At 44.8% G+C, this 27,687-nt stretch overlaps 1 protein-coding gene across 6 annotated transcripts in view; it reads left to right on the forward strand.

The window, feature by feature from the left end:
• The window catches only part of ULK1 (unc-51 like autophagy activating kinase 1), a 76,889-nt gene that overhangs the window by 7,428 nt on the left and 41,774 nt on the right, over positions 1–27,687 (forward strand). For all 6 annotated transcript variants that reach the window (XM_040080561.2, XM_040080566.2, XM_040080563.2 and 3 more), the window contains exons 5-9: positions 8,310–8,342; positions 9,146–9,182; positions 16,508–16,681; positions 18,419–18,492; positions 20,641–20,742. In XM_040080561.2, the coding sequence (XP_039936495.1) occupies positions 8,310–8,342; positions 9,146–9,182; positions 16,508–16,681; positions 18,419–18,492; positions 20,641–20,742 (420 nt within the window). The remainder of the gene's footprint in view (positions 1–8,309; positions 8,343–9,145; positions 9,183–16,507; positions 16,682–18,418; positions 18,493–20,640; positions 20,743–27,687) is intronic.

The following is a 27,687-nucleotide window of genomic DNA, read 5'->3' on the forward strand; positions in this document are numbered from 1 at the left end:
CTGGTTTGCTTCAGCAAAACACCCAGAGAAGTGGATGTGGGTCTTCCATGAGGCAAACTGCCTCCATCCCAGAAGTGAGGTACAGTGGGAGTGAGAAGCTAAGCACAGGGGTGGTCAGCAGAGGTGGTGGTCTTTGCAAAGGCAAGGAGAGGTTTTTGGTTTGCTTTTGTTTTCAGAATAAGTATATATGGTTTTGCTTGATGTTTTTTGTTGTCTGGCTGGTGTGGTTTTTTTTTTTTTTCCTCCTCCCCTGCTGTTACTTATGTTCATGTAGCAGTAGCAAATGGCAAATTTGGTAGAAAATGAACATGAATGATGTGATCTTCCAAGGCAATGTTTCTCAGGTGCAGGCCTAAACATACTTTGCTTAAGAGAAAGCATCTTAATTGTCTTCAGATGTTATGTTTCCTGTCTGAGAAATGTAATAACAAATGTTCACAGCAGAATTCAGGGACAAGCCCTGCCCACAGATAGCTTTGGAATCTCTGCTGTGCTTATTGTATAGCAAAGAGGCACTTTAATTGTGCATTGTCTCCTGCTTTATAATGTGCAGACCTTTAATACTACCATAAACATAGAGATGCTGTCAAAATGCAAAGTGGGGATCTCAGAGCTGCGTTTGTTTACTAAGCAAGCTTGTTTCAAGAGGGGCCGATAGAAATGAATCAAATTGTGCATCACTGGTTGCTTAGGGCAATAATATTCAGTCTGGCTGCAGGAGCACCTGGCTTGTCTCCTAGCATCAGAATAACAGGAGGAATTAGGTCAGCTGAGCTGGCATAGTAGGGATCAACCAGACAGTGTGATTCCGGTGGGGGAAATGAAAGATGCATAATTTTAAGTCATTAGGGATCCCATTTAGCAAAGCATCTTACAAACCTCCAGGCAGGGAGAGACTCCCAGCAGCTCTGTGTGCATTGGTGGCCTGGGGTGTGAGAGCTGCTGCTGTGATGGGGAGTGCAGGGACCCAGGGGGTGGTGCCAGGCAGGGCTGGGAGGCAGCCCAGGGGCTGTGGGGTGGGCTCTGCGTGTCCCCATGGGTGCTGTGTCACCTCACCCTGCACACACCCCAGTCATTGAGAGACTCTTCATTTGCATTCAATTCTGTTTTCATTTGGTTGGCAATCATAGCCAGCATACTAAATATGTTAAAAAGTGCTCATTTCTCTGTTGTTTAAATAGTGCAGGTTTGATCTTGTGTTTCTCTGGCTTCCAGTAACTAGATTTTTTTCCCCTTTCTTAAATTAAGACTATTATTTGAAAGAAGACTCATGCTCTTTTTCTTATACCCCTTGTCTCCACACCTTTGTGGTTACTAATGTGCTTGTTTTCTTAAATCTGGTGAATGAAATATGAAATAAAGGGGTGGAAAAAAGAAGACTTGCAAAGGCCAATCAATCTTGTAGCTGCCGTAGAAAACTCTGAGGTCGTACCTCTGATTTTCAGAGTTGCTTAAAAAGAAACCAGATGCACCAGAAAAACCCAAACCAAAACAACTTTTGCACAGTATCAATTGTGTTTGGTATATACCATTAAAAACCAAGCAATTCCCAACTTTATCAGTGGGAATTAATCATTACATTAATCAAACTAAAAATCAAACCTCAGGACTGAATCACTTTGCTTGTATTTGCAAATATCTCAATCAATTAACGTGTCTCAATGAGTGTGATTAAAACTGAAACTTCAGCCTTTAGCCCTCCCCCCAGTACCCCTGCTCCTTGGGCAGACTCAGAAAATGCAGCTTTAAGGTATGCAAGGATTTAATTCCATTACATGTGACTGAGCTTAAAGTAATGGGGAATTCAACCTTAAATGTTCAGTTTATAGTATGAGGAATAAATACAGAAAAACAAATTGGATTTGATTATTTTTGTCATTGTTGCTGGAATTCTGAAGTTTCCTCTCTTGATAGCATTAACATAATGCCATTTTGCACAGGAGCTTGCTTTTGTTTGAAAAAGCTTCTAGATATTATTCCACCTGTTGGCAAAGGGGTAACTACTTCCATCTACCCCATGTCAGAAAGTCCAAACTTTTCAGGATTCTGCTGCTCTTTTTTTCTCTCCTTTCTCTTATCCTTGCTGCAGCCTGCATTCAGTGGTCTTTGGGCAGTGGTGTCTCTCTAGGAGCTGGATGGGGGGCCCAAATGCTGTAGGAGCCAGTGTTATCCCCAGAGCAGTGTGACTGCTGTAGAGAAGGGATTGCTTCTCGGTGTTCCAGCAGCACAAGTTTTAATTTGCTCCAATGTGCATGTTCTTGGTCTTGCCCCAAAGCTGTGTGACCTGTGAAACCCAGCTCTTTGTTTCTGTACCCCATGAGGAGGTGAATCCCATACTTCGGTTTCTGTGTTAGGCTCGCTGGTGGCTCCAGCTGTGACTTGCTGTGGCGTGCTGCCCTGCAGAGGCCCTGGCTGCCTGCGAAGGAGGGTCAGGTTTTTCTCTGAACTCTGCAAGTGTGTTGGGTCTCAGTGCTTTGGCTGAAGCCAGCAGTGAATTTGTGAAGCCCAGCAGCAGGGCTGTGCCTGGGAGGGACAGGTGGGGCTGGGCTGAAGGAACCTGCTGGAAGCTCATGTCCAGTGGAAGGGATGGTGAAGTTTCTTTAGGTCACTTGAAGGCTGAGCTGCCTCACTAGCAGTGCTCCCATCTGGCTGTGGTGGTATGAGCTGCCTGGAAAAGAGCAACTCCACGGACATGACGTCCTGTTTGTTTTCTAATGTCATGCAAGCAGACTTTAGAACTGTTGCCAGGGAGATGGGAAATAGTCTCCCTCCCTTCCTGAAGCCTGTGTAGTACCAGAGAATGGTTTTCCTGCTGATTTTAATCTGCCCTGAAGTACAACCTGTCCTGAAACATCTCGTCTGTTTTACAGTGGAGAGTATGGTAGTGCCTGGGATGGAGCAAAGGGCAGTGCTGACCCCGGGCATCACTGTTCTTCCAGTTCTACAAAAATCTACCTGCTTCAAGGCCACCCATAAAGCACTTCTGTGCTGCAGGGCCTCCCTTCTGCTTGTTCCACGTCCTAGAGCAAGCTGGCAGGTCAGAAGGAAGCAGAATGCAGTCAATGGCCGATTGTGGACAGGAGTTTGTGGATCTTGCCAGGTCTTGTTTCTGATGCTTACTTCATGGGATCTACATTAAGAAATTAGAAGCTCTCATTATTTTGGAAAGTGACAGATCTGCTGACTCTGGAAATAACACTTCCCAGTCAGTAGCAGTAGGTTTTACCTTTCTTCATCCAAATTAATTGTCTCCTGAATTGGAAGTCTGCTCAAAATGTTCTTGAGTTCCTTACTGATGATGTTCAGGAGGAGTGAGGAGGATAAGCAGGGACAGAGACCAGAAACACAAGAGGCTCTGAGACCTGTTTTTCTTTTCACTTCAGGTCAAAAGGCATGTGAATGTCTTCTGGCTATTTGCTTTAGATTGGTTTTCCAAAGGTTGAGCACTGATAGGTTCTCCCACACTTGTGAATGATGTTGCTATTGTCCCTTATCTTGCTTCTGTTCCAATAGTTGCATCAGAAGATAATCCTTGCATATCATGACAGTTTTCCTTTCCCTTTTCAGAGGCTAGCATGCTCAAGCCAAGCTGTGAGCCACAAGTGTGAAACACTAAGAGATTTTACTTTTTGGAAAGTTTTTTCTTGAGAACAGTAGGTTTGTTTTTCCCAAACCCAGTTGGCTTGGGAGCATCTGCCTGAGCTAGGGACTTTCCAGGTGCTGTTGGCCCAAGAATTGGCTTCTGTAAAGCAAAGTTGTGTTTGTTTGGACTGTTTGTGACTCCAGGGCCACTGTCAGAAAGCAATGACTGGAGACAACAGTTCAGAAGGGCACTGACTCCATGAGATCCTGCTGACAAAACAGGAGGATGTGGCATGCAGTGGTTCTGCTGCAGTGAGTGGGGGAAGTAGCAAAGAAAAGCCTAGCTTTCATTTGATGTTAAGTTATCTTCCAGTGTCAGACCCTCAGCTTTATGCTGTGCTTCTGTTATGTTGGTGCAGTTGGTTAAGTCCTGGCCCTCCTTAGAGAGATCTGTGTGCAGCAGAATTATCTTTATTTGGCAGCATCTCTGGGTGCTGTTGGAGAGTCAGTGTTGAGCAGCTCGTGGTAGATATCTCCTGAGAGGCACAAACCCTCTGCCATCACAGGGATGCCAGCAAACACCCAGGAGAGTAATAAAACTAGTCTTGAGACTTGAGTTCTTATGGCTCCTCCACTGCAGGCAATGGGAGCCTTGTCAGCCCCACAGTGCTCAGCACAGGGGTGTAACCCTGGAGCTACCTTCATCTTCAGAGCTCCTCCTGCATCCCCGAGTTGTCCTAAAAAAGAGGCCTCCTGTGAGGTAGAAGTCATTCTTTGCTGTTTTTTTCCCAGAGTCTACTACAGCACTGGTCTCACAAGGACTGGTGAGAGCACTGCGCTGCTGAGAGAATCTTGGGAGTGTTGTGTAATCAAATTTTCACTCTTTTCCATTCCTGAGAGCCTTTCTAAACTTGGTGGCAGGCTGGGTGCAAGGATAGAGTGCAGAGGAGGGTTTTTCTGAGGAAAATTCCTCTCTCAGACTTTTTAAGCTGTGGTAGGAGGATGACTAACTGTGGGTACACCCAGACATTTCCCTTTGGACACACCTAAACATACTCTTTCCAAGAAGAGGATCATGCCACCTTCCATTATGGGTGGAGAGAAAATTTAAAGGGAGACAGGACTGTTGGGTCCTAATGTCCATAAGGCCATGTCTCCTGGTGTCACAGTGAGGAATTTTAACAGAGCACAGTCTTGGGGTGATCTGTAGTGTATTGCTTAATGAGGTTTCTTCATTTCTTTGTCCTTCATCAGCAGATGTGTGTTATTTGTAGACAGCAGAGGCTGTTGCCTATTTTTACACTCAATTAAATTGTAACTTCATCGCTGGGGCCTCTGCTGCAAGAACAAGTCAGGCAGTGATCCAGACTGATTAATTATCAGCTTAATGCCTTTGGCAGAGGCGTTTTGCTGCTATTGTGGGGCATGGTCAGGGTACTGCTGCCCTTTGTGATGACAGGAAAAGTTAGGGGTTGTGTCTGTGCTGTTCCCTTCATTGAGCTTGTTTAGTGACAGGATTAGGCTTGGCTGTATGGACTGGCACATGTGAATAAGAGGTCCAGAGGAAATTATTTGTAACACTTCTTGAACATCAGCCTCTGCAAAAATACAGCAAACTGTAATACTTTTCTTGATGTGGAAATGAGTGGGTTGGGCATTTTCGCTTTGGTTTTCAGAGAAAACCGTAGCTTGCAAAATTTGGCTTGCAGTATTTTTTCCTTGTTTTGTTAATGAAAAAAATCATAAATATAGTGGAAGGATAAAAATGGACAAGAAGTAGTTTCTGTTGCTGAATCAGCTTGAGAGAAGTCCATTAGCCTGTTTGAGAAACCAGAAGTCTCTTTAGACAGCTGAGTCTATTTTAACCACAGGAAGCTCTACTGGCTTTTTCCAAACATGAGTTTGTTTCTAGGACCCTTCTTGAAGTAGATGTTTTACACGTTTGTAGCTTCAGCATTTCAAGACCCACTTACAAGAAAGAGATCTGTAGAATTTTGCCAACAAAACTAGAGTGTTCTCCTTGCTACAGGCATCTGTGATCTGAAAATACCCTTGCTAGATGTTCCTCTGCTGCTGTGGGTGCAGCAGGGAGGCCAGCTCTGCCTGGTGAGGTTGAATTTTCAGAGGGTGCTGTTGCCAGTGATGGTTGGGGGAGACACCAGCTTCTCTCCCTGAAGCCTTTCAGGCATTGCCCTCTTATCACACCAACACAGAGTGAAGAGATAAAGCCGCCAACCACCGAGGTCATGTTGTTGCTGGGAAAGCCAAGCAGAGCATCTCCTTTGCCTGTGCAGGTCCTTGTTTAACCCTGGTCACTGCACACACTGGCTGCCAAAAATCAATGACTTCCTTGGTGATGTTTGTTTGCAGAGTCTTTAAATAATGTAGAGTGGAAAAACAACCAAGCGGCAGAGTGTACATTAGCTGTTGGCTAATAAGTTATTACAAATATCTTCTGGACTTGGTTTGTGTAAGCTCTGGTTCCTCTTCATTTTCTATATAGGTAATAATATACTAAGCTTCCCCAAACCCTGCTGGCGCTATACATATTAAAGGGCAGAGTTACTGAGCTGCAGTGATCACAGCACGTTTAGCCAAGAGGTGTCTATGAAAACTGTTTCTGGGGCAGTAATGAACTTGGTCTGGGCTGCAAAAACAACTTCAGACACTTCCTGCATACCCAGCAGTTGCCTTGCAGTGAGTTCCCTGAGCAGCTGCATTGCACTTCTGGTGTATCTCGTATCTTCTGGTACATCTGGGGCTGGAATTCCTGTAGAAGTGAAAGTCCTGGGTGTCTTTCATCAACCTTGGCTTTCTGCTGTTTCTGCTTAGGAACAACAGGAGCTGGTGGGCTTTGAATGCTCCTGAGAATTCTCCCTCAGTGCTTTGTCATGTGCAAAGCTTGTGATGATGCTAGGGGTTTTCTTCTTGCCCTGCTTCCCTGGGCTGGTGCTTTTAACCTCAGACTGGTTTCCCAGTTCATCCAATGTGCGCATGAAATTGGGTGACTTAATGTGTGCTGCTTTCAGATGCAGAGGTTGAAAAGCAAAGCCTGTTGAAAGAAGTGTTTGTCATGGAAGGAAGTGCAACAAGCACTTCCTTGAAGTATCACAGAAAATTGTTTTTTGAACAAACAAGGGGTTTTCTAAAAGCTCAGCTGGGCTTGGCAGTGAGAACAGCTGTAAGAATTGAGGGTGGCCTCAGGCTCTGGTGGACACTTGAGCCCCTCCAGGGAATGTGGCCAGGTCCCCTGCAGCTGTGGCTGATTCTCTCGAATCACAGATAATTCATCTTCCTCCTCTCTCCCTCTTCCTCCAACCAGTCTTCAGCAAACATCTGGAAACCCAGATTTCATGTTGTGAGGTTAAAAGAGGATAAAAGAGAAAGTGAGAGGTGCTGAGGACTCAGCATTGACAATGGCAGGGAATTTGGTAGTTTGATGGGAGGCAGAGTCCTGTGGACAGACCAGGGTGAAAGTGCTGAGAGCAGACAGTGGAGACTGCTTGGAAGCTAAGCAGCTGCCAGGGTGGAGGCTGGGTGTTTGAAATAGTTTGGGTCAGAAGAGGTATCAGGTGCATGGGTATCTAAACAGCTTGTGAGTAAAGTCATGCTGCCCTGGAGCCCTGGAAATGGAATCTCTTGCTCTGCCTCTGCTTTCAGAACTTCTCCACTCACCCATGCAGTTGTTGACTGTGAGTGTCCCCAGCTGAGTTTAGGAGTGACTTCTAGCTTACAGATTTTATGTAGCAGGTCTGCTTCTGTCTAACTTCTGTTTCAACAGCAGGGTTTAGTCATTTGACCTCCTGGGTCTCCCCAGGGTTGAAATATTTGGCTGTTTTCATGTCTGTTCTTTGGCAGTGGCTTGGTGGCTCTGCTGGACATGTGCCAGGTCGCTGCTGGTGTCACCACGTGCTGCACAGCCACCAGGGTTCCTGTTGTGGCTCTGTGGTGCTGTGTTTTTGTGGGACACATCTCTGCACTGTCCTGTGCTTGTGCCATGGATATAGGAATGTTTCCCAAGGGCTGGGGAGAGGTCAGCTAAGGCAGGAGGTGAACTCCCAAGATGGCAAGAGCATCACAGCGCAGCACCTGTAATGAATTTAGGAAGATGAGCATTTGGCCTGGACTTTGATGGTGTTGACCCCTGTTACAATCCAGAAAGCTTCAGCCACCTGATAATGGCACTGTTAAGGCATGTAGAAAATACAGGTGGTGTTAGACTTTTTGTCTGAGATCTTTCCTGTTTGCCCTCTAATGGAAGGTGAGTCTCTTGGGCGCTTTTCAGCCACAGGGTCGAATTGCAGGTCCCAAAGTTGTGCTGCTCTTATCTTTCTGTTCAGCCTAGCGCTGCTCATGTGGGCACAGCTGCTATAAAGGGCCAAGTTAAATGTGGAAATGATTAAGGCTCTAAGATAGCAGTGTGCCAGCATCTGTGTTGCGTGCCACTGTTAATCCCTGGAGCCTGAAAGGACATGGAGACCCAAGCCACAATACAGGAGATCAGCTTGGTTAAACAGATGCACTCTCACAAACCAATAATATGCTCAAATACCTGGCATTTTCAAAGCAAGCAGTCTTCCAGGAATTAATCTATAATGTTTTTACCTTTTCTTCAGTCTGACTCATAGCAGAGAACAGATTATCTGTTTAAAAGGTAATACAGCAATTAAATGTATGAAATATTTTAGTGCATAAATCCCTTATTTTTCCATTTTCTATTTCCCCAGGAACTGGCAAACTCTGTCTACTTGGTTATGGAGGTAAGTGTGTCATTTTCCTTCTTTTTTTTTTTTTTTAACCTCCTTTCCCTCCCTCTTTCTCTTTTGTAATTTTTAAAACTCATTTTAAGCAGACGAGCATGTTTCACAAGTGGTGCTTTCTGCTGGCAGCCTCACCTGTGAGGCTTTGTTAATCTAATCTGCAGCTCAGGCCTTGGAGAGTGTGGGTGCAGAGAGCAGCCAGGGGATTTTTCATCTTGCTGCTCTCAGAAGGTTGTGCAGGCACAGGCTTAAGCAGTCAGACACTGAACCTCAGGGTTATGGGTTCCACAGGGGAGTGTGAGTTGCAGGCATACACCACAGAGAATGTTCTGGACACAGATTACCTGCAGAGCCCCTGAACATTTCCCTTCCTCTGCAGTTCTCACTTGGAGTCTTGTTGACTTTTCTTAGTGAAGTGGAACATTTGATGTGAGGAGTTTCAGTTTTCAGCTGTGTCCACTCCCAGGCTTTCCCCAAAGAGCTTTCTGGTGGTGTCTCCAGTGGTGACCCCTCTGCTTTGTTCTGCTTTTACCTTTCTCTCTGATGTGCTTGAATGTGGATGTGCACAAAAGCTGGTTGATGCTGGTGTATCATTATGCAACATAATGTTTAGGGGAAATAGGACAGGAGAGGAACCTAGAGGAATGGGGTTTTCCCTGCCAACTTCTGAATATGTATTTTGACATAGGTAATTATTTATGTTTAAATACTATGATAAGCCTGCCATCCTACTGAAGTTTATTGTTTTTCTTTTTAATCTTTGGTTTTCCCTGTATGAACTGAGCTTTCTGTTCTGTTTGCAGTACTGTAATGGTGGTGACCTGGCAGACTACCTTCACAGTAAGTACAGCAGTGTGGAGAAGGTCCTCTGTGAGGTTCACCCTTCACACTCATTTGAAAACTGAGAAGCCATGACAATAAAATCTGCTCTTGTGGTCCTTTCTATGTAGGTCAGTAGTGACTATTGTCAGTAGTTATATATTTTAGTTACAATGGCCTTACAGGTCAAGCATATTTCAACACTGCTAAGGACACAGTTTGCCTTTTCTTGGTGACTGCCAAAAATTTATATTATTAATACTGAAGCCTCGCAGTTCTGTAGTGTTGAATTAAAATAAGATCCCAAGAGTATATTCTCTAAGTTTACCCTTAAGGTGTTCCCACATCTAGGGCAGAACATATTTCCTGTTTCAGCATATTGAGGATGGCTGTGGTGCAGCCAGTGGTGCTGTGAGGGTGACAAAACCAATAACTTTGGGGTGTTCTGGAGAGTATGGCACAGGTATCTGGGACTTGAGGAGCCTTTTGGTGAGACTCAGGGGTGTGTTTGCCATCAAGCCAAATGCTTTGCAGCTCATCCAGCTGTATTGCTGGGACTCAGGCAACCCCTCAAGGTATCTTTCAGTGCAGCACTGGTACAGAACCCTGGCCTTTGTGAAAATCACCTTGCACCTCAGCACCCAGAACAGGCAGGAGGATGAAATGTTTAACAATAAACTTGGCTGCACTCAGACACAGCCCTTTTTCTTTCTTTCTTTCTTTTTTTTTTTTTTTTTTTTTTTTGGCCCTGACTGAGTTTTTTTCCCTTAAAGTAGCTTTCTGGTTGTTTTGCATGTTAACTAGAAGATTACTAAATGTGAAGAGACAACTTTAATCTCATTTCATGTGTGGCTCTGGGTCATGGTTAAACAAAGTTTGTTCACTTGTTCAAATTAAAAGCTAGTCAGCTGGATAATACTTCAGGCCCCTTATTGAGGTATGTGATGCCTGGAAAGGGCAAAAATTGAAGGATTAAAAGATAAATTTACATTTGCCCTACAGCTAGTGTTGGTGTTGCTAGAATGATAATTTGGGGCTTGATGCTAGCATGTCACTCTTTCTACAGGGTAATGAATTACATTTGTGGACTTGAATTCTTAGAAAGGGTTTAGTATTTGAAGAAAAGAATATTCTGCCTTTCATGTGTTTTGTTTGTTTAAAGTGTGGATGAGATAGAAGTGACAGGCATTTGTTTTTTAAAATCCAGGTTTAGTGTGCTTTGTCTTAGATGTATTTTGCATCTGGTGGGTATTGCTGTGCTCTAAAAGGAGCATCTTTAGTGGTGGCAGAATGCTCTTATGAACACCAGTGGAGGATGGTTTTGTATTTGGTACCTTATTTTTATTTCTGAATGCAAATGTAAATTTTATAGATCAAATGCTTTAAAAAAAAATAGTGAAACTTCAGTTTTACCAGTGCATGGGCTTTGAAAGCTAAATTTTTTAACTTTCATGCACTTGGAGTGATCCTTGATCTTGAAGCTGGGCTGTGCACTCTCATTGACCAACCTGTGTGTGTAAACAAGAAATTATAGAAACTAATGACAGAAGCAAGGATTTATAAAAAATCTTCTGGTCTGTACTGCTACTTCTGTGTGTACATTGTTGTCTTTTCCTTTCTGCCACCCTCCATCCCAGAAAAGCCTCAAGAAAGAAAGTGAAGCGTGCAATTTGTTAAGTGAGCTGTTAGTTAATACAGCTCACTTCCTGGTTTATCAATAGAAATTACTCAGGAAGTTGGTGGCTAGTTTGAGAAAGTGACAATGAATTTTATTTTCCAAATAAAATTCATTTTTACCCCAGTTTGGTTTGTTTGAGTGTTGCCTGTTGCAAGACTTGATCCTTCTTTGCCTGAGTTCACATGAGAAAGTTAACCTTTAGCTGTTTCTACCAGTGAAATATTTTGGTTTGGCAACTGTAAAGATTGTGATTGGGAAGTTGGTGCTTAATTTTCTTTTAACTCCTAACGCTTTTATGTTGGTTGCCAGTGAAGAGAACCCAGCAGGCACCAGTTTCCAGAGAAGGAGTCAGTAAGGGACTACAGCAAGAATGTTCAGTTACTGCCATCACTGCCAGATGCCAGAGCCTAGATAAGTGTCAGCTTTCTGCATCCCACCACATGCTCCTGTGGGGTGTATCCTCTTCCAGCTTCTGCAGGCATCCAGGGGGCTTTTGACAGGAGTGATTTTTCACTGAAAACTCATCTTGGAAAGTTTAGCTATCTTCAGAGTTTGACTGGTACTCGGGAGGCTCATCTCTATCGAGTGGTTATTGTGCTGCTTCAGTTATTTTGATAATTGTGTGATGGTGTTTAATTGCAGCATCTACTTTCCCACTGGCTCCTCAGACATTTGTTCTGGTAGTTCCTGTAACACTTAAGCAAGCAGCTCATGCAAATCCCCTGGTTCTCATTGAATGAGCTGCTTGTAAGCTTCCAGATCCATTCTGCCCTCTAATTACAGGCATTAGGCAATACGGTAATTCCATGCTGGATCCAAAGGCACTCTAATTCTCCTTGTCTTCATGACTGGAGGACGTGCATAGGTGCACGTTGCAGTGCACTGTGTGTGTTTTGACTGAGTTATGGTGTGGGGCAGCCCCATCCATCCCTGTGGTACAACACAAAGCTGTGTGTGTCTGGCTGGGTTATGGTGTTGGGGAGCCCCATCCATCCCTGTGGTACCACCCAAGGCTCTGTGTCTGGCTGGGTTATGCTGTTGGGCAGCCCCATCCATCCCTGTGGTACCACCCAAGGCTCTGTGTGTTTGGCTGGGTTATGGTGTTGGGCAGCCCCATCCATCCCTGTGGTACCACCCAAGGCTCTGTGTCTGGCTGGGTTATGCTGTTGGGCAGCCCCATCCATCCATCCATCCCTGTGGTACCACCCAAGGCTCTGTGTCTGGCTGGGTTATGCTGTTGGGCAGCCCCATCCATCCCTGTGGTACCACCCAAGGCTCTGTGTGTGTTTGACTGGGTTATGCTGTTGGGCAGCCCCATCCATCCATCCATCCATCCCTGTGGTACCACCCAAGGCTCTGTGTGTTTGGCTGGGTTATGGTGTTGGGCAGCCCCATCCATCCCTGTGGTACCACCCAAGGCTCTGTGTGTGTTTGACTGGGTTATGCTGTTGGGCAGCCCCATCCATCCCTGTGGTACCACCCAAGGCTATGTGTGTTTGGCTGGGTTATGCTGTTGGGCAGCCCCATCCATCCATCCCTGTGGTGCCATCCAAGGCTCTGTGTGTTCTGCTCAGCACAGCTGCTGTGGTGGTGTCCTTTAGTGGCCCAATGCAGTTTTCCCTTCTGGGAGATCTCTAGATGTTGCTTTCACTGGAGGCCATCGTGTATTGAGCTGGGAGTGGCAGGTCTCTGCTGTGCGTGGTAGAGCTGTGGGAAGTGTTAGAGAAGTGACCAGCTTCTGTACAGGAGTAATTGCAGTACAGTACTGGAGTTCTGTGTCCTCAGCTACGCAGGAGGTTCAGAGCAGGCTGGTCTGAAATTCCTTCTGAAGCTCTGTGAGTTGGCATTGGCACAGGCTGTTATGGACACTTCATAAGAGCATATTTGTGAGTTTTCTTAATCAAAACAGGGAATTTCTTGGTTTGACCATGACGTATGCAGGGAGCTTTGATCCTTCTAGTCCATCCCAAGTGGTGCAAGGGACCCTGTTGCAGACCAGAGGTGTGAAGTGTTGCTCTGTAGCTTTTTTCCCCCCTACAGATAGGTAATTAAGAAGGTCTTGTCCTATCACAGATATATCTGGATTAAGTCTTCTGACTTGTGCAAAAGATTCACAGGAGTGTCAGTGACTCTGCTCTGCATGGGTAGAGGGGGTGGGTACAAGCCAGGCCCCAAACAAGTCAGCTTGGTCTCAGACTTCAGTGTGACTTGGATTGGGCCCATGCTAGAGACACTTGTGACACCTGTGGGTAAGAGGAGATGTTCTTTTTCCTAAACAGCTTCTCCAAAATGGTGCTGTAATACAGCGTCAGTGGGTGTACTCCAGTGCATCTCTCTTGGAGGAGGGCTCAAGGGCTGTTTACTGCAGTTTACTTGGCAGCCTCTTGCAGGTTGAACTCCAGAATGGGGCACTTCTTAGGTGGCTTCATCCTTTTTCTCTGCACTTAGAGCTCAAGGCATGTGGGCCCCACAGTGACCCAGAGTAAATATTTTCTCTGATCTACTGACCTGAGCAGCACAAGGCAGTAGGCAGAGTGCCTCATCACTGAAGTGGAGCCCATGAAAATAAACACAGGGATATTATTGCTTCTCAGCCATGGCAGAGTAGGGCTTGTGAAACAGCATCCTCTGCAAGAATGTATTGCTCACCACAGACATCCACAGGGATGCCCAGACTTTAATGCAGGATTAGTATTTTGCCAGCAGATTTCTTGTGAAGATGAGAATATCCCCTTTTTACAGGGACAGACTTACAAGTTCCCTATTTGGGGTGTAGCGAGGGAAAAGAGTTGTTTTGCTCTCCACTTGTTTGGGGGTTTTTTTGATGGCACCTAAATTGAATGAATTTTCTGTGTCTTTTCCTTTTCTCTGCTGTTGGTAGCTGGTCTGGGAGAACTTTTGCAGACCAGTATCCTGAAGTCATTGAAAATGTCAGTTGTATTTATGTTTCTGTCCTTCAGTTGCAGATTGCTGCTGTCACACAGGAGACTGATGGGCTCAGTATGAGAGATAAGGAGTTTTGTTTTCCAGTGTTACAGCCTGTTTATTAATGGAGGGAGCTGAAAGGGTATTGCCCCTACCCTCCCCAAGGAACTGACTGTCCCTTCTCTGTTCCTGAGGGCAGAGCCTCAATTTCCCAGTTCTGCCTTCCTACCTGGATTTGTGAGATTTAATTCTGCCAGAGGATCCTGCAGACTTCTCTGTCTCATTTTGCACCACTGCAATATGGTAGCTCCACTCTGCTGCTGCAGTTGCACTGGGGGAATATGTCTTCAGGCTCAAGACACCCATTTAAATTCTCTGTGCCAGGAAAACAGTTCTTTTGCAGGGCTGAGGACTTTGTACAGACTTCTGTGAAGTGGAAAAGCTTAAATTCTGCAGGAACAGGTGGTTTAGAAGCCCTATTTCCTATGGATGAATAGATTTTTGGGATCTTGGAAGCAATGTTGTTGTTTTCAGCATTATAAAGAGTTAGATTTCACATCAGGGAGGCTCAGCTGGTGTGCTGAGGGCTGGTGGCTGGTGCTGTGTTAGCTTTGTAGCCACCAAATTATCTAAAGGAGAGGGTAACGCCTTAAAGCCATGGCATGCTCTTGGCACTGCGGGTCAAGACAAGGCTCTCCACAGTTCCTCTGCTGGAGGCAGAGTGTGTTTAGCCAGGAGCTGGTAATTGCCTGCTGCCTTAATAATAAAAATTACCAAGTTTCAAGTCTTGCTTCATGTTTGGGGGAGGGTGGTCAGCCCGTCCTTTCCTGGGCCTGAGCTGAATTGGGAAAAAAAACCCTTTTGAATTCCTGCTGTTTTGTTTAAAGATGGTGTTTTAACCATTCCTGAATAGATTTCTTTGAGTAAAAATTGCAGAAATACTGCTGAGCTCTTTTGTTGGGAAGAATACTGAGCACAGCTAAGAGATGCTGGAGTTTTAATAGACAGAAAATGGTATGGGGCTGAGTACACTGTGATATTTCAGCAGGAGGTTGGGGAAAGCTGTGTTAAAGATGAGGCAGTGCTTTCCTTAGAGGATGCCAAGTGTGTTTGGAAGTCTTGGATCTGAGCTGCCTCTTAGTATCCTTAAAATTCCTTCACAGAATCTCCCCCTGTGGGAGAGGAGTCTTGTGAACTGCAGAGTGTCAGTTCATGAGGAAAAAGGCTCAGGGAGGGGAGAGAAACTCTATATACATGTGCACTGCTCTCACGTGTTGTGAGTCCAGGACCACCTGATAGCCATGGTGACACTTTAGCTGTGCTTGTGCCTCCTAGGACGGTGAGGTTTGGGAGTGGTGGGAGTTTATTTTCTGTTCTAAGCACTGCTGAACTTATCCGTGTCCCTTGCCGCTTCCCATCCACATATTTTAAAAGTTAGATTTTTAATTTCCTGTGTTGTGTTAAAGCTGTGTGCAGCCTCAGCTGTGTTTTCATAAGGATTCCTCCCTTCTAGCTGACTGGATAGAGTGGTGTTCTGAAGCTCCTGCCAGTCTGTTTTAATATCTTACTAGAGAACAGCTGGAAGAACTCTAATGAAGTCCCAAGTCATTTACAGGGACTCTTTACAAAAGAAATTATTTTGCTCAAGTGGAATGGTGCTTGCTTGAAGCCTGACTTGCTCGGTGACTGACAAGGAGGCAGGCTGCTAGCACTGTTGAGCCTGGGGTTTGTTCAGCAGGCTGTTCCCAGCTTTGGCAAGAGTTTCATATGTATAGTTCTTAAAATAACGAGAGCTGATGTCGCACTGCTCTGATTAGAAGAGCCAGTAGAAAATTATTTTAATCCCTTCAATATTTATTTTCACACCACAGTCCCTGGGAAGTCTGTATCTCCGGAGAGGCCACTTTAGAGCTTCTATATTTGCAGATTTTGATCGCTAATGCATTCTTTAAAAAAAAAAAATTGGCTTGTGAAAACATTTTGAGACATTCTTGCTGTATCTGTGGGTGGAGGGAGGCAGGTGATGGTTTGCAGGGGCCGTTTGGTAGGGTCTGTTGTTAAGTACTGGGCTGTGGTTCACCCAAACACTGGGTTTGGGATTAGAATTCTGGTTTGGTCGGGCGATGAGGCACAAGGGTTAGGCCTAGACTCGGGTTCATCCCCTAAAGGTACACATCCCTGCTGGCCATGTGCCCTAACCTCCTGTGAATTAAACCTGTCAACCCTTCCCAGGTCCAGCATGAGCCTTAATGGCTCTTGCAGGCATAAATCCTGATCCTAATTGCCTTTCTTCTTAGCTCCACCTTTAGACCTAGTCTTTGTGATAAAGCTGACCTTGGGTATCCATCTGCTGCTGACCATAGCTCACAGGCAGCCACAGCCCTGCCTGGTGCTTGCCTGGATCTGCCTGGCAGCTCTTGCTGAGGGAAGCCCTAAACCTCACCAAATGCCACTTTTGGACACAATTAATAACCCAGATTCAGCACCCAGTGCTGGCCTGAGTTCACCACGAGAGACACGGGGCTGAAAGCAGCCCTGACCACAGAATAAGCTGGGAATGCAAATGCTCTCCCTTGTTGCCTGTAGGAATCATTCAGAAATGGTGTGTGGGGAAAAGACATCATACGTGGGAATAAAATGACAAATTGCAGTTAATTGCTGTGAGACTGTGCCCTCTGGGCTCCTCAGAGAACTGGCATTGTAAGTTTTTCATCCGTGGTTATTTTTCTTTCCTCCTTCCCAGCTATGCGGACACTTAGTGAAGACACCATCAGGCTCTTTCTCCAGCAGATAGCAGGTGCCATGAAGATGCTGCACAGCAAGGGCATCATCCATCGGGACTTGAAGCCACAGAATATCCTCCTTTCCTATGCTGGAGGCAGGAAATCAAATCCCAACAACATTCGCATAAAGATCGGTAAGACAGCGCTGCAAACAGCACCCTGAGCACTCAGGAGTTTGGTGATGGATAGGTGGAAGCCTCAATCTTACTTTGGGGAACTGTCTAGGAGGAGAAAAGCATTGGTCCACTTTAAAAACACCATAATGGTTTTCATTCTTTGGTCCTCTGGTAAATGTAGCCTTCAGCTGCCTCCGAGCAGTAGGAGCAAAAGCTTTCTGCTCTGCCAGGACACAGATTTAGAACAAAGGAATTGGGCAGGCCTTGCTCTGCTCCCAGTTGAATGGTGCCTCCCTCAGTAAAAACAAACACCAGCCTGCCTTAATTGGTTTGTAATCTCCAGGCTTATCAAGAAATAAGCAGAAGTTGTGACTTTTGTCTTCAGCTTTTTACAGTATTGGGGTTAAATGTTGTTGTCTGAAGACCTGACACTAGTTGCTCTCCTGGCTGGCCTCAGAGAGCTCAGTGGGTTGCCAGGCAGACCCAAAAGTGGGAGTTTTCTCAGTCTTAACCAGACACAGGCTTCTCAGCTGCATCTTGAAGAAATTCACATTCTGCACATCAGGCAAGTGGCACAGATGGACCAGTAGTTGGGATGAGTGCTCCAGAAATCCAGTTACAGAGCACACATATTCCCTGTGGTCCCTCAAAAATAAGATGATATCACCCTCACACGTGGGCTTTTGGTTACGTTACAGCTCAGAGCTGAAGCTGACACCAATTAGGTAAAACTGTTCATCACCTTAACCTTGTGCTGTGGAGAAATTGTTAGTGCTCTCCTTCAGCTGGGAAGTGAGGTCCAGTGGAAGAGTTTGAAATAAATGTTGCTGCTTGTTTGACTGAAGCATTTTGATGTGTTTTTTGTTTTGGTTTGGGTTTTCTGTTTTTTTTTTTTTTTCTTTTTTTGTCAAGTGCAGAGTTAATATCTGTAAGGAAGGGATTGGGAGCTGCAAACACAGGCAGGAGGGCTGTGGGCAGAGCTGCTCTTGGGTGTGATGTAACCTGCAACCCTCCTTGAGCTCCCTGAGGAGTACATGGTGCAGGGAGAATCTGGCTGTACCAGTTCATCAGTGGCAGATGACAGTGTAAACAGCTGTGTCAATGTCCTAGCTTGAAATATCTGGTAACCTTGAGAGAACATCTCAGTGTCATATGATCAGATGCTGAGTAACCTGCAGAGGTTATTCCTCTTAGTATTCCTTGTTCCTGTCTCTTCTACTTGCTAAGTGAACTGTGGCTCAGTTATCTGGGGTTAGCACTGTTGGTACCCTTCTAAAGGAACAGAAAAAGATTCATTTTGGTAGGGGTGGTCTAGAAATGTGGGTAGTGGTGAGTAGCAGTTCCTCCTGGATGCGTTTCACATTGCAGCCTTTTCAATGGAGGGAGTTTTCAGTTCCCCAAGTGAGAGGCTGAGACAGCAGCAGATGAACTGGCACACTGCAGTCCAGAGAGCCTTCCCAGCTGACATTTCAGAGTGCAGGCAAGTGGGTACTGATCCCTGAAAGAGGCATGGGAGTTTGTTCATCTGAATTCTGTTGGGGCTTGCTCTGTCCTTTTGTAGTGTCTGTACTGTGCATTAATAACTAGCACAAGGATGCTGCCGCTCAAGAAGAGCTGTCAAAGTCTTGCTAAGGTGGGATAGAGGCTGCAGAGATTGATGGGAAGTGAAGGTAAAATAGGAAGAATCAACTGGAGAAGGTTCAGGCTCTCTAGAACTGGTGTCTGCTCCTGACCTGCCTCTGTTTCTCTTTGTAGCTGACTTTGGGTTTGCCCGGTACCTGCAGAACAATATGATGGCAGCAACATTGTGTGGTTCACCCATGTACATGGTAAGTGTGATTTTTCTAAAGGATTTTCTGTGTTGTTCTTGCTCTGCTCCCCAAAAGCAAAGAAATTAAAATTTCTTTTTAACGAGTCCTTCCTCCAGAGGTGAAATTTTACTTGCCAGAAACCAGCTGTTACACAGGGAGATTCCTCAAGTTCTGACTGCTGGTAATGTCAGACAGCAGGTGTTGTCATGTAACTCCCAGGTGAAATGTGGATAAACCATGCTTCCAGGATGACTGCTTAGACTGGGAAACTGATGTGTATAAACCAAACTGATCCCTTTTAACCTCTTTGTACTTTCCAGTCTGGGATCAGGTTGTGATGAGATGATCTCTTACTTGTGCTCATGGCAGCAGTCAAGGTCTTGGTGTCACATCAAGTCAGTGAAAGGAAAAATGAGAAAACTAGACAGAAATAAAAAATGTCAAAGCCAGACTTGGAATAGTTCCTGGGGACGTGGGTGTCTGAGCCCAAAGTAAGAAGATGATGTGAGTCAATTTAGGTGGAAGTTTTTACAGGTGCCCTGGGGTAAAAGGCATCTCATTTCACACACAGTCTAATCCACTCTTAAGTTTTTTGTCTGAGGTCTTTGGGCAGAGTTAGGCTGGACTCTGCTGCACTGCACAGGCGTAGTCTGTTCCACAGAAGTACCTCAAGCAAAATACACTTCCTCTCTCTCCCTTTTTTTGAAGCCTGATGTTTATTTGAACTATGCTATATGTGAAGATGATGTAATTCTCCTCTCCCGTGAGAGTTTCCTGAACTGTCTATTTTTAGTGATACTTTTTCTTTCAGAGTCTCTTGTGAAAGTAATTGAAAACACCCAGCTTATTTTCTGAAAGGGCTGGAGGAAGCGAGTGATGATATTTTTTTTCTATTTGCTTTTTTTTTTATTTTAAACAACACTGGATGTTACAAGAAATCTCCATGTTTCATATTGTTCTCTGTTTATTGATGGATTTGAAGGAAGATGGGAAGGGAGGGTTCAGTTGGGATTTAGGGAGGGTTTTGAAGTCTTTCCCTTACTGCTATTGTGGATCTTGTGCAGGAGCCCTGGGAACATCTGCTGGCAAGGCAGGACTTTATTCCCTGCTTTAGCTCACACCCTATTGCTGCTTGGTTTCATTTTGCTCTTGTAAAAAACTAAAAAGTTTTTACCCCTACCAAAAGGAGCTTTCTGTGTGAACCCCAGTATGATCCATACCATGGCAAGACTTGAAATCTCCTCGTGCAGTTCTTGCCCTGCTGCTTTGGCTTTGTTTGGTGGCATGCCTCCTTCCCTTAGGGACAGACTGAGCTCCTGTCCACAATTTACTTGTTGCCTTTTTTTTTTTTTTTTTTTTTTTTTTCCATTACGTGTGGCCTTTACTTCTAACAGAGCTAAAGAATTGATCCTGTTCCACACTGGCAGCACTGCAATGAAATCTGTAGTTAGAAACACGTGGGATTAGCCAGCCTGCCCTCCTGTCCCTCCTCCCCTGCTGCTCCTGAGGCTCTGCCTGCTGAGCCAGGGGCTCTGGGGGCTTGCACTGTCTCCAGCTTCTGGAACAAGCCTGGGAGGGAGCAGCTGAGGGCACAATGTGGGATTAGAAACCGGAGTCTGAGGCACAGCAGGGCTCAAGCTGTTGGACTGGAACACTGCCTTTGAACCCAAACTGTGACCTTGGCACCAGGCCTGGAGCTTAATTAATGGGCTGCCATCTTTGGCTAAATGAGGGAAGTGCCCAAGTGGTGCAGCTCAGGATGGAAGCTGGAGTTTACCTGTGCAGTGGGAGCCTTTGCTGCTCTTGATCTTGCTCCTTGCTTTGGTTGAGAAGATCTGTGTGTGATTTCAGTGAGGCTTCTTCTGGTGGATTCAGCAGAAATTGATACACTGGGAGAAGGGGAAGTACTGAGTTTGCCCAAAATACACAATATTAGGATGTATTTTTGTCTTCTGAATCAAAGTCTCTGCTTCCGCCACTTAAATAGGGAAGTGGCCCTTTCAATATAGTGTTACAATGTTATTGGGAGTAAATCTTGCATGGTTGTTGGGGAATCTAGCTCAAGAGGTTTTAATGACTTATCTCTCTTGGAGTTGCTAAAAAAAAAAAATACCCACCAAAACAACTTTTTTTTATAAAACAAATTTCCCTTCTCTCCCCAAAAAGGCACCAGAAGTCATTATGTCACAACACTACGATGCCAAAGCTGACCTCTGGAGTATAGGAACCATCATTTATCAGTGTCTAACAGGAAAGGCTCCCTTTCAGGTGAGTTGCTTAGATTTGATGTTTATGACTCTCTCCTGCTTTTTTCCTCTCTTTTCCTTCTAATCTGGTTACTCTAAGGCTTCTGTCATCTCTAATGCCAACTCCCATAAATCCAGCCTCTTGAAGGTCTGGCTGTTCAACACCTTGACAGTGTTTTGCTTTATATGCTGTAATGCTGGATGAGTTACTAGAATATGACTCTTCTCTGGGCTGTCTCTCATTGGACTGTATTTCCCAGTTATAAGAACTTAGGGAGGGTCACTTATTGAGAAAATTACCATGAATCAGTTAAAGCAGTGGGGATTTTTTTAGGCTAACGCTTAGAAAATCAGTTTCTATTTACAACCGTAGTCAGTGTATAATTTATAATTATAATTCTGTTGGATATAGAAGGACTGTAAGAAAGATTGTAACTGCAAGTTAATGTTCAGGATGGTTGGGTGGTAAGTAGTGTATTGTAGCTAAATCAACTTGGTTTTCAGAGCAGTGAAGTAGGATGATATCAAAAGGATCTTATCTGTCATCTCACAGCAATCTCTTCCAGCCTGAAATGTTTATGTTCATCAGATCCAAACCCCTCCAAATATAACACAGCCCTGTAAAGCTCCACCCTGTACTTAATGCCAGAACTTCTGGATGAGCTACAGCATAGCCTTTGTGAACAGCATTCTCAGATTTTAAGTTTTTGAATGGTAGAGAATTCACCACAACCTTATGCCTGTTGCTTCAGAATTACTTCATATATTTTTTGTCATCCATAGCTGGAACTCATCTAGATTCAGTGTATTTTTTTCATTAGGCACACTTTACTTCTTCCATGTCTAAATGAGATCAGCAGACTCTCCCTTGAAATTACTGTTTTAAAGCATTGTATCAAGATTTTTTTCCCCCCTTACTTTCTGGTCCTCTCTTCTTGTGTCCTGACATCCCTTTATCCTGATTCCCTAACAAAACAAAATGGAAAAAATCCCCAACAAACCCCCAAAAATGAATAAAAAGGAAAGAAAAACAAATAGCACAAAAGAAAGTCAGTCAGAGGGAAATCTATGCTCATGTAATAAGTCAAATTTTATGAAGTGAGGGGCTTTATGAGCTTTAGTTCCACAGCTCTTCAGGATTTCACACAAGACCTGGAATGTTTATGCAGTTACATCATCAGGGAGGATAAAGTGAGTTCTGAATCTGTTGCAGGAAAGAGTGGGCAAATACAGGAGTAAACTAATGGTATGTTTTGGGTTTGTCTAGAGCCAAGAACACTTTTATTCCTTCAGGGTAATTTTTTCCCTTCTGCTATAAGAATCTTCCACTCCAATGCTTTATATTCTGTCCACCAGCTTCCTCTGTATTTAGAGCAAGACTTCATTTCCTTTGCATGTTACTTTTTTTATAAACCCCTACAAAATGCACTGAAACTTCTGAATGTCTTCTGTTTACTGGCTGCATCCACTTGTCATCAGTGTTGGTATCTTAGTTTGAGAGGAGAAAATGACTTAGAATGAAAGAAAATAAATATTTGTGCATTAAGAAGAAAATGTGGGGGAAGAGAAAGCAAGTTTTGACTGCATGCATAGGGGAGCCTGGCATGGAGTCTCCCTTGTGTCTTGGTACCTTTTAGTCTCTAAAGGCACCTTGATACCTGTTCATTCAAATGATTTAATTACTGTTTAATGTGGTGACTTTTTCACAGGGGTTCTTTGTTTCTGATTGAGGCATGGCAATACCCTTGGAGTGGGCAGTGAAGGGACGCTTCAGTCCCTGCCCAGCAGTTCCTGACCTTGCTTTGTGCTTTCCTCATCACATAACTCTCCCAACATCTGTTGGGCTGGGAATGGGGGTTATTGGTTTCTCTGTTTCAATTTTCCCCACACCCTTTCCTCTTTTGGAGGTCGTATTTTGAAGCAAAATGCCAGGCCCTGTTTGTGACTGCAGTAGCAGCTGTGGATGTGTTTGATCAGGGAGAGAGAGGAGCTCAGCCCAGATGGTTCTTTGTGCCCAGTCTATTTATTTTGTCCATGCATGTCACAAATTGCCTTCCAGCTCGAGGTCCAGGTGAAAGAAGCCTGTCTGGGGGGAGCTGGTTAAAGGTTAACTGGCTTTCTGTCTTTGTTGGCATGACTGTGTTGTGAGAATTTGCTGATGGTCACTGAGCAGGCAAGAAGCTGTTGTTTACAGGGGTTTTAGGAGAAAGGAGGGATAGTGGACAGAGGTGATTGCGACACCATGAATAGGGATGAGTGCTTTTGGGAGGGATGTCTACCAATGGGTGGGAAGAAAACAGGCAGATTCCACATAGTGCCACCAGCAGACCCAGTTGTACAGGGAAGCCAGGAACTGGATTTCTGAGTGAACCTCTTCGGGCTAAATCCTCACCTTGCCTTCCCTCCCAGGCTGGCAAAGACAGCCCCTCATCTCTGTCTAGCTGAGATTCCCATGGGAATCTGGAGCTCAGTGACATGAAACCTGCTGTGTTGGGGTGCTGTAGCTGTCACTGCCTGAACCAAGGAGGTACCTTCAGGAGGATGCAAACAAAAAGGACACCAGTGTTAACTGCAGTGAGGAGGAACGAGCTGCCTAAAAATAAAATAGGGCTTCGGGGAAATGGGTTAGATGGAAAAACGATCAGATGTGTGGAAAGGCTGAGGCAGCTGTCAATCCTGAAACTGCTTTTAAATCAAGACAGAGATGTATGGATGTGCATGAATGTGATTTCTGGCTGTCTCAGAGTTAAAATTAACTATAGCTGGGTCACCCAAGGCAATTTCCCAGAGCAATTCCTGTCCCTTCCTTGCCTCACTGCACACAGACAAGAAAGAAGCTGCTGATGCTCAGATGTGAACAGTTGGTAGGATGGCCGGTGAAGCTTTCTTAAGGAGCTTTTTGTATTAAACATGCCCATAAACAAAACAGTGAGACTGCCATAGGGATGAGATTAATGGGATTCATAATCCCTATAAACAGATTTGCTGAGCGCTGTATTAATGTGGAATTGTTAATTTGCCTTGCCTAATGAATGGTCTGGACTCACACCTCTGCATTTCTGTTGCTGAGGACAGGACTTGAACAGTGCATTTCCTGCTCCTGCTGACCAGAACTGGGAAGTGCCTTGGGAATGTAGTGGTTTGCTCTTGTCCTTACCTGAGTTGTAAAGATTGGGACCCCATGTCCACCGTGAGGTGGTGCTGGCTGTGTAAACAAGTGACAACCAGAAGCAAAGCTGGAGGCAAGAGAAGATTTACACAAGGTCTAAAACAATCCAAAACCAATCTAGTCCTTGTCAGATGGTGTTTTAAATATGATTAGTTAAATGACCTCAATCTCCCTTTTTTTTTTTTTCCCTGTGTGGGAGGAATCACACTGGTATTTCTGGTGGCTTCTGTTGTGTGACCCCTTTTAAATCTGGGCAGCTCTTGGTAAGCAGACACCCCACTGAACACGTGCAGGTTGTGTCCCTGGCAGTGGGAAATCAGATCCTGCTAAACACCCTGAAACCTGGTTGTCTGCTGTCTGAGCCTTTGCATGAATCTTGAGTTTTCTATGGACATGGTGCCCTGTGTCTGGGGGAGAGTGAGCCAAAGAGCACAAGAGAATTAATGCAAGTTTTTCTGCCTGGTCTGGCAGCTCTGAAGGAGTTAAACTGCCTGTTTATGTTCTCATCCCAGCTAGCTGTTAGGTGAAAAAATTAATTTCCAAGTCTGGTGGACCAAGTTCGCTGCTTTAATTCTGAGTTAATTCTGTCTGCATAAGTACTAGGATTATGTATCACTTACAGCAACTGCTATGTTGTGAAATGCCTTGAGGAACACCAGGAAAGGGTGGATTTTATGCCAAGAATTTGAACCCCTGGTTTATTTGTTAGACAGCTTGCTCTTCTGTTCCCAGCTCTGTTCCTCTGCAGTGCCCTGTGTCCATGGGGACATGAATTCTTGGAACTGGTGGGTAATTCTGCTGAGACTGGGTGCAGTGATTGACTTGTTGCTGTAGTCAATGAACTGGCTTTTGGACCAGTGTTTGTGGGTCTTACTGTGCTCTGTTGGCACGAGAGAGAAATCCCTGGACTGCTAAAGAAAAAAGTTCAGGAGGTGGGTGTTTTTGTTTGCCTCTTTCTGGTCTTTGGGCTTTCAAGTCCTCTGAATGCCAGCCACTTAGCTGTGGGAGTCTTAAAATATCCAAGGGTATTTTCAGCAGGTTTTGAAGCTTTTCCCTAGAGCTACTGAGCTAGAAACAACATTACTTATTTATTTTTTCTTTCTAACATATCTGAATCTCCTTTCTGCACCTCTAAACCCCCAAGGAAAGGATTCAAAGAGCAGGGCAGATACGATACACCTGCTGTGGAGAGTTGAACAGACAGAGCTCTTCAGGGAAGGTGTGAATGTCTCTGGCCCTCTTCTGTCTGAATATTGGGCTTTTGCATCCAGTCGTGGCCCAAGCGTGACAAATCCACTGCTGAGTGCTTTTGAAAGCACCACCCTACCCACTTTGCACATGCATTTTACTTCCAGGCAGCCAGCACTGAAGGGGATTTGGCAGGGTTCTGCTGGATGCCTTTGTTGGCTCCACATATTTCCACTGCTGCTCAGGACAAAGAAATAGAGTGACAGGATTGAGTTTGTCCAGTTGCCTCTATATATAGAAAGGGTAGACAAAACCAAAATGCAGCTGCTCCGTAGTGCCATGAGAGGGGGACTGAGGGTGTGAACTGACCTGCTGGTGTGCCCTCCTGGCCTTAGGGAAAGCTGAGCTGTTCTGCATCCCTGGTTCTGATAGCTGGGTGCTGTCCCACAGGTAGAAGTTGGCTCTGTGTACCTTGAATGGCTTGGCTGTTACGTGCCTAAAGTGTGCTTTTTCTGGTGTTTTTCTTGGGCAGGGTGTTTCTGCCTGGAAGGCAGATTTCAAGTTAAGTTCTTCGCTTCCTAGACGAGGGAATTCAAGTGACATTTTTACTGTATTACAAACATTTCTGTTTTAATTTTTTTTCCATGATTCTTAGAGAGGAACTATTTATTGAAAGGAGAGTTGAATAAAGTGGCTGAGGCTCCTAGTGCTTTATGAATTGTATGATAGCAAGAGAGCAGTGGACAGGTTACTGGAGCAGAGCTGTGTGATTCAGTCAATTAATAATGAAGTTACATGAAGATGCAGTTGGTTTTACCAAACTAATGGTGATCATGGCTGTCTGTGCTGGGCACTCACTAGAAGGACTCTCTTCTCTGGTATCTACACTGGGGACCAGCCTTGAATCACAGGCTCTTGGACAGCCCAAGTGAGGGAGCGTGGTCTGGGTGGGGAGGAGCCTGGCAGCCTGGTGTGGTCCCTGCAGAGCAAGAGGGGATTGTACTGAGACAGCAGAACGTGGAGGAGCAGCATCCCTACAGGGACATCTCTTGAATTTGTACAAAGAGGAGGAAAACTTCATTGAGAATTTTGTTTCTATCCAAGCCAGTGCTTAGAAACCTTCTCTAATGAACTGGTCTTCATATATGTGGTGCTTTGAATATACTCTCTTTTTATTGCCAGGAAAAATTCTGACAAAACAGTGTTTGAAGTAGATCAGAGCTTCATTGTATTTGTGAAACAATTGAGCTGTTGCAACAGGAAATGACCAGAGCAAACAGCCAAGGCTTGTATCTCTCTGAAGTGAATGAGCCCTTCCCTTCCTGAGCTGGAGTTCTGCCCCTCCTTGCTTGTGTCTGTCAGGAATATTGGTCAGCACTCTGGGCAGTGTGGCCGAGCCATTTGCTGCAGTGTGTGTGCTTGCCTCCCTAAATTTTGCCAAATATTAATCTAATTACCTTCTAAGATCTGCTAGGGGAAGGTGTAAAATGGAGTTCTCTTGAATCAAATTGAGTGGCAGCAATTGGAAATTAGGATGCAGTTAGGCATCTGTGTAACAAGGTGCTCTGCTTTAATTTTGATGCTTTTTTGATGTAGCCTCTGTTGGTAAGGCTGTGTAAAAAACATTGCCCTGATGAGTACTACACGAGTGTGTTGATACCATCAGCTTTTGAGGCTACCTTTGATTTCTCTTGAGGTTTTTTTACTGAACTCTGTTATCCTTAATTTTCATCTTCAGCCAGAGGGAGTAGCTGATGTTGAAACAGCATTTTGTGTGGCTGCTTTTCCAGCCATACCGTGTTAGTGGTATTTTGATGGCCATCTGCAGATTGGCCTGTCTGATTTGCCGTTTTAAGCATCTTAATTGACCTTAAATGATTCTAATTTAGAAACAGAACTAGGTGGAAGGCTCGAGGGGTTTTTGAGCCTTCCCTGAACATCAGGAGAAGCTGCCTTTTGCCTCCTCATTCACACTTTCCTATACACTCTGCTGCACTAATAATTGATTGCAGATGAATCCCTCTGATCTTCCTGCCCCTGTTTATGTGCCTTCATGTCTGTGGCGTGCCAGCCAGCCTGCTCTGCCTTTAATAAAGCAACTTTGCCTGAGCAGAAAAGCTTGAGACACAAGGGTTAATTTACTGGCCTGTATTATTCATTGCATGTAAACAAGTGGAGAATTTATATTAGGGGATTTTTATGTGTCTACGCTTGTCTGCTGGTGATTTTATTTTTAACCTCAGCTGTAAACCTCTTGTGCCTAGCCCCTACCTTTTTTTTTTTTTTAATCCCATCTCTCAGAATTTGGAATCTTGTCATCAACATCCCCCGCAGTTGTGTGCATTACTGCACAAATAAAATAGGAGCTGTGGCTTGAGACCTTCTGGCTTCCTGCAACTAAAGTAGAAAATCCTAATTCAGCTGCTGTTTCTCCATGTTCCTAGCCTCTTCACAGATCCCTTGCCCATCAACAGGCTCCCTGCCCCTTTTCTAAATGCCCTGCAGCATTAATCCATGTTCTCAGCAGGATCTGCCATTCATCATTTGGGACTCCTCACGTCTACAATTATTTAGTCTCCTGGGTGAGGCTATTAGGCCAGCTCAAACCTG

The sequence above is a fragment of the Hirundo rustica genome, chromosome 17 (assembly GCF_015227805.2).
Source record: "Hirundo rustica isolate bHirRus1 chromosome 17, bHirRus1.pri.v3, whole genome shotgun sequence".
Lineage (NCBI taxonomy): Eukaryota > Metazoa > Chordata > Aves > Passeriformes > Hirundinidae > Hirundo > Hirundo rustica.